General features: G+C 50.4%; 1 protein-coding gene across 2 annotated transcripts in view; it reads left to right on the top strand.

The window, feature by feature from the left end:
- The first annotated feature begins 6,848 nt into the window (after positions 1-6,848).
- Positions 6,849-10,904, top strand: part of STK40 (serine/threonine kinase 40) — a 41,461-nt gene continuing 37,405 nt past the window's right edge. The window contains exon 1 of one of the 2 annotated variants that reach the window (XM_063140424.1): positions 6,849-6,868. Coding sequence is in view for 1 of the 2 variants with exons in the window: in XM_063140423.1 (XP_062996493.1) it covers positions 8,005-8,008 (4 nt within the window). In the remaining variant the exon portion in view is untranslated. Of the gene's footprint in view, positions 6,869-7,927; positions 8,009-10,904 lie in introns of those variants that run through there. The other variant, XM_063140423.1, reaches the window with a different exon arrangement.

Here is a 10,904-nt window from a genome sequence, read left to right as displayed (position 1 = left end):
CATGAAATGGGCTGTAGTAGGTGTACATGTGTGGTATATATGCACGAAAAGGGGAACACAAGAGCTGCTTTGCAAGTTAAGATTAAAATGATAAACTTAGGTGTATCTGAGGAGCCACAGATGAGTCAGTTGTTGGAAGTAAACAAGGGATAATTGTTCATAGATGGATCCAAGCACACCCAACCAGGGATGAATCAGTAATACAGTGTTGATCTGGATCTCAGTGATGGCTTTACTGGAATTAATTTTCAGTCCAGGTTAGATACTCAGAGGGGGTTATAGTCATCTTCTGCAGTGTGCGTCTTGATTTGTATTGTAGTTAGCTTTATGTGGCACCTCTGCTGCTCTCTGATCGTGATACACTGTAGTTTGGTTTGGGCTGATGTGTGGGGTGCTGGTGACCAGATGACCGTCTTGTTTTCAGAAGGTGCCCCCCCCTTCAACTCAAAGTGAAAAAGGTGAGAAAGATTTAAAATGAATGTTACACCACAGTCTCAAGTACAATTGATGGGGCTAATGGGATAAAAGAAAGAAACTTGCTGGGAATCCTTAGTAACGGATTCTAATGAAAGCTCTGTGTTGGCAGGAGGGCATTATGCTATGGTAGACATCCTTGCTAAGGAGGACAACATGTGGGAGAGGGAGTGTTGAGCCTTTCTGTGATTCCAGGCCCACACTAGAGGCATTCAAGAGGCAGCTGGACAACCATCTGTCAGGTATGCTTTAGGGTGGATTCCTGCATTGAGCAGGGGGTTGGACTCGATGGCCTTGTAGGCCCCTTCCAACTTGACTATTCTATGATCTATGATTCTATGAGTCACAGTGTGGGGAGCTGCTGCAGAATGCAAGTGATTGCTGAAGACTAAAGCTGCTCTGTGCTGCCTTGGGGGAAATCTCTTGGACCTTGGGACAGGATTCAGGCAGACTTGGCACAGGGGAAGAAGAGGAAGCAGGCACAGCCGTAAGCCGCCATGCTTAGTGAAGAATGGAGCCTGTCCACAAGAGGGGCTCCCTCCTGTCTGGCCACATTGCACATCAGCGCCCCCTCCTTCCACCAGGCTCCACCAAGTCAGCCAACTTGCTTAGCATATGCGAGGGGTAACTGGCACCGGAGACGAGCTGCACTGAAATGCCTCTTGGCTGATGATTCACAGCTTTCAACTGCCACAGCAAACAGCGTGCCTGTCCCCTGGCCAGTGGTTTTATTTTCCCAGGTCCACAGCCAAAGATGGTTGCTGTTTGTGAGGAACCATTCCACTATATATCAAATGCCACAGAAACTGGGCGCATCCTTCCACCCAAGTGCACACCCATGACTACTATGGCAAACATTAACACTTTTCCTTCTCCAAAGTTTGGAAACTGATTCACTTTGTAATTGATCCAAAGGCTGAGAGTGGTGTATAGGAAAATCTAGAAGACCTTTGTTACCTCAAGATTAGGTTTGATATGCAACTATTCTCCCCAATGCTAACTTCCTGTTAAGAGAGACATTCTCCTTTAACAACACTTAAGTATATTTGTTTCCTTGCCAGCTGACTGCTATGTAATGCAACTAAGGCGTTAAAACTCCTTACAGACAGTCTGAGGTCAGTTCTTTGAAACCTAAGGAAAAGTTTTATCTACTGGCAAGTGGCATCTCTTGGCATGCTTCCCCACACTGCTGGCTTTGATCTATGAGATAGATCAAGGCGTGAGACAGGTCTTGGGGTCAAGACAGCTGTTCTTCTGATAGAACACTGAGAAGAGGTGAGAATATTAGAGTTCCCATAGTGACGTGATGGCCAGTAGATGCTAGCTAGGACTATAAATACAGCTCCCCTGGCTTCTGTAAGACGGAACTTCCCCACTGACCCAGCTGCAGTAAAGGGTGCCATCTCATCTTTCAGAGCTCCCGTATAAGATGTCTTGCTTAGCTTTGCTTTTAGCCTTATCTATGTATTGATATTTAGTCTGCTAGGTGAATAAAAGCTTTGGACTTTTAACCACTTGTGTTGTAATTGCTTCAGAAATCTGAACCTTAATTAATTGGCAAAAACAAGTGGGCAGTCTGCCGTGCATACCTTAATGCATGTGTGTGGTAACCAAAAGGCTTGATGACTTGGCCTTGTAGCGTTGAGGGCAAGTGTCATGAGCTTTTGCTATGTACTAGGTGTCCCTTCGATCCATATTGACTAGCCAGCCAAGAGATTATTACAACTACATGTATTTTGTGGGGGGTTCCCCCCCCCCCACATATTTCTGCTTGAGGAAAGACTATAAAACACATGGTCTTCGATGTCTATATACTAATGCCCAGAGCATGGGAAACAAACAGAACAAACTTGAACTCTTATTACATAAAGGCAAATACGACTTGATAGGTATAACTGAAACTTGATGGGATGACTCCCATGACTGGAATATAGCAATTGAAGGATATAACTTGTTCAAAAAGAACAGAAGAAATAGAAAGGGAGGTGGAGTTGCACTATATGTTAAAAATACTTATCCCTGCACAGAAATACAGGCGGATCAGACTGGGAGCCCCATCGAGAGCATCTGGATTAAAATAAATGGGGCAAGGAATAAAAAGAACATGATAATCGGAGTCTACTACCGACCACCCAATCAAGGAGAAGACGAGGATGAAACTTTTGAGAAACAAATTGCCAGTGTTTCAAGGAAGTGTGATGTAGTAGTGATGGGGGACTTCAATTACCCTGATATCTGTTGGGAGACCAATACTGCCAAAAGTGGCCCTTCCAAGAAATTCCTGACATGTGTGGGTGATAACTTTTTCCTACAAAAAGTGGAGGAAGGAACTAGAGGATTGGCAATCCTTGACTTGATATTGACCAATAGGGATGACTTAGTGGATAAAGTGGCAGTTATGGGAATTCTGGGGGAAAGTGACCACACCATACTTGAATTCTTGATTATGAAGGAGACAAAAGTTGAGTGTAGGCATACACGTACTCTGGATTTTAGGAAAGCTGATTTTAATAAACTAAGAACTATGATAAGTAAGGTCCCATGGCAAATGAGCCTAATGAGAAAAGGAGTGCAGGATGGGTGGGAGTATTTAAAAAAGGAAATTTTAAAGGCACAGTTACAAACAATTCCAACAAGAAGAAAAGATAGAAGACAACAGAGAAAACCAATGTGGCTCCCCAAAAAGCTTAGAGATGACCTGAAAACAAAAAGGGATACATATAGGAAGTGGAAGGAAGGCCAGGCTACAAAAGAAGAGTACAGACAGGTGGCGCAGAAGTGCCAAAATGGCGTCAGGAAGGCTAAAGCTCAGAATGAGCTGAGATTAGCGAGGGATGCTAAAAGCAATAAAAAGGCTTTCTTCAGTTACGTGAGTAGTAAAAGAGGAAAGAAATGGTGGTTCAACTGCTTAATGAGGATGGCACATTGATAACAGATGACAAAGAAAAGGCTGAAGTGCTCAATTCCTACTTTGCCTCAGTCTTCTCCCAAAAGCAGGTCTATGACCCCCCTGGAAAAAGTGAAGCAGAAGTTGAGGGTGCAGGATTACAGTTTGAGATTGATAAACAAATGGTCAAAAAACACCTAATTTCCTTGAATGAGTTCAAATCTCCAGGGCCCGATGAACTGCATCCTAGAGTAATGAAGGAGCTAGCAGAAGAACTCTCAGAACCTTTGTCTATTATCTTTGCAAAATCATGGAAGATGGGTGAGGCGCCGGACGACTGGAGGAGGGCTAACGTTGTCCCTATCTTCAAAAAGGGCAAAAAGTAGGAACCTGGGAACTACAGACCAGTCAGTCTGACATCCATCCCTGGGAAAATTCTAGAGCAGGTTATAAAGAAGTCAATCTGTAAACACCTTGAAATCAATGCGGTGATCACTAGAAGCCAACATGGATTTGTCAAGAACAAGTCCTGTCAGACAAATTTGATCTCATTTTTTGATAAGGTAACCTCCCTTGTGGACCGTGGGAACGCTGTGGACGTCATATATCTTGACTTCAGCAAAGCTTTTGACAAAGTACCACATGACATTCTGATTAACAAACTAGCTAAAAGTGGGCTAGATGGAACAACTATTAGGTGGATTCACAGTTGGCTACAGAATCGGACTCAAAGAGTACTTATCAATGGAACCTTCTCAAACTGGGGAGAGGCAACGAGTGGGGTGCCGCAGGGCTCAGTCCTGGGCCCAGTGCTCTTCAACATTTTTATTAATGGTTTGGACGAGGAGGTGCAGGGAACGCTGATCAAATTTGCAGATGACACAAAATTGGGTGGGATAGCTAATACCCTGGAAGACAGAAACAAACTTCAAAGTGATCTTGATAGGCTGGAGTGCTGGGCTGAAAACAACAGAATGAAATTTAATAGGGATAAATGCCAAGTTCTACATTTAGGGAATAGAAACCAAAGGCACAGTTACAAGATGGGGGGACGCTTGGCTCAGCAATACTACAAACGAGAAAGATCTTGGAATTGTTGTAGATCGCAAGCTGAATATGAGCCAACAGTGCGATATGGCTGCAAGAAAGGCAAATGCTATTTTGGGCTGCATTAATAGAAGTATAGCTTCCAAATCACGTGAGGTACTGGTTCCTCTCTATTCGGCCCTGGTTAGGCCTCCAGTTCTGGGCTCCACAATTCAAGAAGGATGCAGACAAGCTGGAGTGTGTTCAGAGGAGGGCAACCAGGATGATCAGGGGTCTGGAAACAAAGCCCTATGAAGAGAGACTGAAAGAACTGGGCATGTTTAGCCTGGAGAAGAGAAGATTGAGGGGAGACATGATAGCAGTCTTCAAATACTTAAAAGGTTGTCACACAGAGGAGGGCCAGGATCTCTTCTCGATCCTCCCAGAATGCAGGACACGGAATAACAGGCTCAAGTTAAAGGAAGCCAGATTCCGGCTGGACATCAGGAAAAACTTCCTGACTGTTAGAGCAGTGCGACGGTGGAATCAGTTACCTAGGGAGGTTGTGGGCTCTCCCACACTAGAGGCATTCAAGAGGCAGCTGGACTACCATCTGTCAGGGATGCTTTAGGGTGGATTCCTGCATTGAGCAGGGGGTTGGACTCGATGGCCTTGTAGGCCCCTTCCAACTCTGCTATTCTATGATTCTATAGGATCTGCTCTAAATATACTGTGGGTATAATCTGATGTGTTTAATAACTGTAAGGCAGGTAAATAATGCCAGCTGACACGTGGTATTTGGTAGCTAACAAAATAATAAGTATCGCTGTTTAAAAGCTTTAAATCAAAATATAATACTTGGCTCAGCAATACTACAAACGAGAAGGATCTTGGAATTGTTGTAGATCGCAAGCTGAATATGAGCCAGCAGTGCAATATGGCTGCAAGAAAGGCAAATGCTATTTTGGGCTGCATTAATAGAAGTATTACTTCCAAATCACGTGAGGTACTGGTTCCTCTCTATTCGGCCTTGGTTAGGCCTCATCTAAAGTATTGTGTCCAGTTCTGGGCTCCACAATTCAAGAAGGACGCAGACAAGCTGGAGCGTGTTCAGAGGAGGGCAACCAGGATGATCAGAGGTCTGGAAACAAAGCCCTATGAAGAGAGACTGAAAGAACTGGGCATGTTCAGCCTGGAGAAGAGAAGATTGAGGGGAGACATGATAGCACTCTTCAAATACTTAAAAGGTTGTCACACAGAGGAGGGCCAGGATCTCTTCTCGATCCTCCCAGAGTGCAGGACACGGAATAACGGGCTCAAGTTAAAGGAAGCCAGATTCCGGCTGGACATCAGGAAAAACTTCCTGACTGTTAGAGCAGTGCGACGGTGGAATCAGTTACCTAGGGAGGTTGTGGGCTCTCCCACACTAGAGGCCTTCAAGAGGCAGCTGGACAAGCATCTGTCAGGGATGCTTTAGGGTGGATTCCTGCATTGAGCAGGGGGTTGGACTCGATGGCCTTGTAGGCCCCTTCCAACTCTGCTATTCTATGATTCGCTATCTGGTACTGAATTCAGCACTCTGAGATTCATGGCTATTGTATAATAATGTTTTGGAGAGAGCATTTCTAGCCACTTAAATACAGCAGAGATGACATTTGACGGTGTGCAGAGTGCTGCACACCCAACCCCACTTACTGTAGCTTGCAGAAGCAGAATAAACAGGGCACAGGGAAGCATGCCCTTTCCTTATCCATTATCCCACCCACCCCCACCACCCCCGGCCACCACCAGAAAGAGCACTTGTGCCAACCGCTAGTTGCCCCGAAGCCACAGAAACAAAGGTGTTTTTTTTAATGTAATCTATTTTAATTGGAACTCCAGCCTTCACTCTGTAAAATGCAGATTCTCACCACCCTCCCGGTGTCGCGCACAGGCTTTCCCAGCCCACAATGCAGACCTGCTCATTGTGCAGGAAAAGGCCCTGGGTGGGGCAGGGGGGCTAGAACAGAGGGCTGACGGCAATTGCAGCCCCACCTCACCTGTGTTAATGGTCGCAGTCCCGAGGGGACTGAAACTCCGGTTACCTGCCTGGAGCCTCCCGTTGGCCCAAGCGGCACTGGAAGCTCCTGCGGAATGACTCATGCCGGCGTGATGCAACGCTCAGCCGCTGGAGCGAGGGAAAGGGCGAGCGCGCGCACAGCCGCCGACACCCAAGGGTGACTCACGAGGAGCAGCAGCCCAGGCAGCGATTGCAAAAGTGGCCGACAGTTGCTGCGCCTGCTGGTGCCAACCGGGTGACGCGCTTTTCACCTCCTCCTTTCATCACTCCAGCCAGGAGAGGTGCCGGCTTGCGGCTGCCACAGAAGAAGTCGGCAGAGGCTCTCTCATGACACCTGCTGCTGCTGCTGCTGGAGTGGCCGGGCCCGAGTCGCCACCACCGCCCCGGCCTTTACTGTAGTCCATGGACGGGCTGGTGCGGCTGTGAGTGTTTCCGCAATGCATACCCCAAAGGCCCGCGTCTGTGCCCCTGGTGTGCTCTGCTGCTTCCACGGGAAGGCCCCGCAGAAACCGACCCCCCGACCCCCACCCCACCTTCCGTGGCACGGCATTAGTGCCCGCAGACCGTCTGGGCGCTAGGCCAGAGCCTGCACGACCCTGGTTGGGGCGGCGCAGGTGCGCCTGGCTGCGCCGAGATGAAGCGCCGCCCGCCGCCGCTCTCGTGCTGCCTGCCAGGCAGCAGGCAGGCCAAGGGGGAGCGCGTCCCGGGGGCTCTCGGGGACCAGGGTTGACGGCGGGGGCTCGGGAAGGCTGCCCTCAGGCCCTGCTCGGAGGAGGCGGAGCGGGGTCGGCTCGGCGGTGGAGCCCCTGCTTTGCGCGCAAAGGCCCCAGGCGGGACCGGCAGGGCCCTTTCCGCGTGGCCCTGGATGGCCGGCGCTGACCCACGCGGGCCCGGCCGGCCTTGTGGCGGGGAGCTCCGCAGGCCAGCGGACGGTCTACATGGCGACAGGCGGAGGGGCGGGGGAGGGCCTCCCCTGGGCGGGGCCTGGTTTTAAGCCCCGCCTCTTGCATTTAAGTTAAAGAATCAGCCATTCTATTTACGTGTGTTCCATAGAGAATGCGCTATGAATATTTAACACTGAAGTAAAGGGGCGTAATCCAGCGCCTGTCTATCCTACTTGGGGCGACACAGCCACTCCAAAGCGGGGGCGGGCTCCGCGCTGGCCTTTCAGTCACCCTCGCCAAGACTCACCTCTAATTGGCTAAAGAAGGGGGAGAGGGGAAAGGTGGGCGTGGCCAGGCAAAGAGTCCCCCGCGCCCGCCAATCCCAAGAACCCTCGGACAGCCAGCCCCGCCCTCCCCCGTTCTTTAGCCAGTCAGAGGTGAGTCCCGGCGTCGCCATCTTTAAGATGGGCACAGGCCTCCCGGAGACATGATGGCGGGCGGCCGTGGGTTGGTTCCATGGAGCGGGAAGAAGGCGGAGGGGGCGTGGTCGGCGGCGATGGCGACGCGCCCGTTGCGTCACGTCCGTTGTCAGGTGGCGGAGTCGGAGAGCCCGAGTTGGTTGGGACAGGCGAGGCGGACGGTGGCCGGCGGGGCCGGGCCCGGGGGCGGCGGCGATGGGTGAGCGGGAGCGTCGGCCGGGAGGGAGGGCGCGGCCGCAGCGGCGGGCAGGGGGCGCACGGGGGGCGGGCTGGGAAAAGGGCGTCCCGGGGCCAGGACGGGCCCGGCCGGCGGGGTGGCCTCTTGCCGAAGACGCGCCCTCCGTGGCAGGTCCCGCTTGCCTCCTACGGAGATCCCGGTCGCTCTGTCAGCCCGGGCTCCGCCTGCTCGGGTTCCTGTCAGAGACGCGCTTAGGAGTGAAGCTCCGCGCCCACCCCCGGGACCCGGCGGGGTGTCCGCTTGAGGAAACGGCGGGGCGCTGAGGATCGCAGCCAAGCCGGGGCGCGGGGAAGCAGGCCTGGGCCAGGGGCACCCAGAAAGGCTTCTCGTCGCCGCTGCTGCCCCCCCTCAGTCCCCCCCCCTCGCCCAACCACCCCAGTGCGGCCGACCGTTCACACGCAAACCCCTGCCCCGAGTAGCCTGCCGTGCAGGCGCCCACCTTGCTCTTCCACCCCCACCCCACCCCCGGGCCTGTCCTCAGAGGGCTGTGGAGGGAGGAAACGACGACGCCCCCGCGAGTCTCCTTTACCAAGGTCAGCAGCTCACGCCCCCCACCCCATCCCCGCCTCCTTTTCAGAGAATGCCCCCCCTCTTCTTTCTCTCCACCCCCTCGCATGGACTTGCCCCACGAGCAGGTTTCTCCTTTGACTAACGTCAGGCTAAATGGCAGCTTCTGGGTACCGGAACACGGGCTGCTCCTCCCACCCCCCAATTCCAAAAACGTGTATCCCCCCCCCCAACACACACACACTTAGTGACGTTGGCATTTGCTTCTCTTGCACCCATCCTGTTCTCAGGTGGACTAGGGGGAGGGGCCCTCAGGCCCTCCCACTAACGTGTGTGTGTGTGTGTGCTGCTCTTGCCCCCACTCAGAAAAACTCTTAGTATCCCCGAGCGGGGCTATTCAAGCACTCTTATTTATTATTTATTTTATTTATTGCATTTTTATACTGCCCAATAGCCGAAGCTCCCTGGGCGGTTCACAAAAATTTAAAAAAAACATTCAAAGTATAAAACCAACAGTATAAAAACATGATATAAAATACAATATAAAAGCACCACCAGGATAAAATCAGCAGCAGTGCAGAAATACAAATTTAAAACAGCAAAGTTGAAATTAAATTTATAGACTGTTAAAAACGCTGGGAGAATAGCATCTCCTTGCCTGGCTCTTGTTCCTCTCTCCTGCTGGCCACTCCTCCCCTCCTTCCATCCGTTCTTCCTCCGGCTCTTCTCCCCACCCCACCCCACCCCCAAACCGCTTGCTTTGTTTCCCAGGCGACAGAGCGTGGCATGCTTCAACTTCTCTGCTTTCTGCTGGGCTGTGCCTGGTTGGTTTCGGGGCTGATGCGTAATGCAGCTTAGGGTGTTCTGTGTGTGTCATAATCCTCCGCCATCCTTTCCTGCTTGGGAGATCGCCACCTGGCTCCTGCTGTACTGACTTCCCTGGCCTGGCTCGAGGAAAGGAGGAGGGCTGTTCTGCAGTGGCATGAAGTGGGTGGGGAGGGGAGGACCCAGGAAAGGCTTGAACCCTGAATGCCGTCATCGAGAGAACTGCTGTCTGAATAAATGAAAGCAGTGCTTGTTTAAGGGTGACATTTGAGCTGCTAAGAGCCTGATCCTGTGCAGACTTAGGCACACCTGACCTTTATAGAACCAAGCTGTTCATTTCTTGAGTAAAAGCTCCATTCGGAGAACATTGCTCATGGTCCGCTGAGGAGATGTGTCACCAAGATTGCCCAAACCTTTTGTGGCCCCATATGTAGAGTTGGGCTTGGACAGGGGGCATACCCACTTCTGCTGTGGCAAGTTACCCTCCCCGTCAGTGATTCTACTAAGCATATCTAAAGTGCTTTAGAGTTTCTGAAGCACTTCAGTCAACAGTCCAGTAAGATAGGTCAGTACTATTGCCTCCATATTGCTAATGTGGGGGAGAGGCTTTGCCATTGGCCCCTGAATAGTTCATGGCAGTGGTGAGATTTGAGTCGGGGACTTCTTCTTAGCCAATACGAATTGAGGAATTTGATGCTTGTGACAAAGAAATGGAAATATTTTCTGGCTCTGTGCAGCTTTTGATGCCTGGAAATCTAAAATGCTTTCCAGCCCCAAAGGATCATTGGACGGTTCAGACACACTCCATGTTCTATTCTTTTTGGTCCTGTTCTCTTACGTGGTCCAGTCCAGGCCTTTCCTATCTGTTCTGCCCCCAGTTCATCTGCAAAACATCTTCTACCTGATGGGGCAAGCTTGCCTGAACCTGTGATAAGACAGGCCCAAGGGATCCTTTGCTGCGACCTCTTCTTGTGTGGCGCAAGCTCTTCCCTTGGAAATCTGAAGCTTCTCTTGTGCTTGTTTCTTTAGTAATATTTCAGGTTCATAAAGCTGCAACTTAAGCTGTGGGGTTGTAAGGGTAGTTGCCATCACTTCTGATTCAGAGCAAGGTTGAAGAATCCAATATCCATCTTTACAGTCCTTTCCTGCAGCCATTATTAGCCTTGTGGGAGATGGTGATATTTACTCAGGATTGTAATTGTATAGCTCATTGCCGTTCTGCTCACCTGATAAAGAATCCTATAAGCCTTGACATCTTTTTTTTTAAATCTTCCTTGGAGTTGCAGTGGCTTCTATGACACCTAGCGAAGCTCTGAAATTCTGATAGGAAGCTGGGTGAGAGAGGAACTGATTTATGGGCATAATAAATACACCTAGCATGCAAATTTTCTGCTTGAGGTCTTTAATTACTGAGGAGTCAGTCAGGTATAGAACTGCTGATTGTGAAACTGAAGTGCTAAAATCCTAGCTGTAAGAACTAATGAGCATGGCTTCCTATGCCTTCATGTGCATGAATGAGTGATAA

The sequence above is a fragment of the Elgaria multicarinata genome, chromosome 13, assembly GCF_023053635.1.
Source record: "Elgaria multicarinata webbii isolate HBS135686 ecotype San Diego chromosome 13, rElgMul1.1.pri, whole genome shotgun sequence".
In the NCBI taxonomy this organism is placed as follows: Eukaryota; Metazoa; Chordata; class Lepidosauria; order Squamata; family Anguidae; genus Elgaria; species Elgaria multicarinata.
The sequence above is the reverse complement of the archived record's forward strand: the minus strand, read 5'-3'. Positions and strand labels throughout refer to the sequence as shown.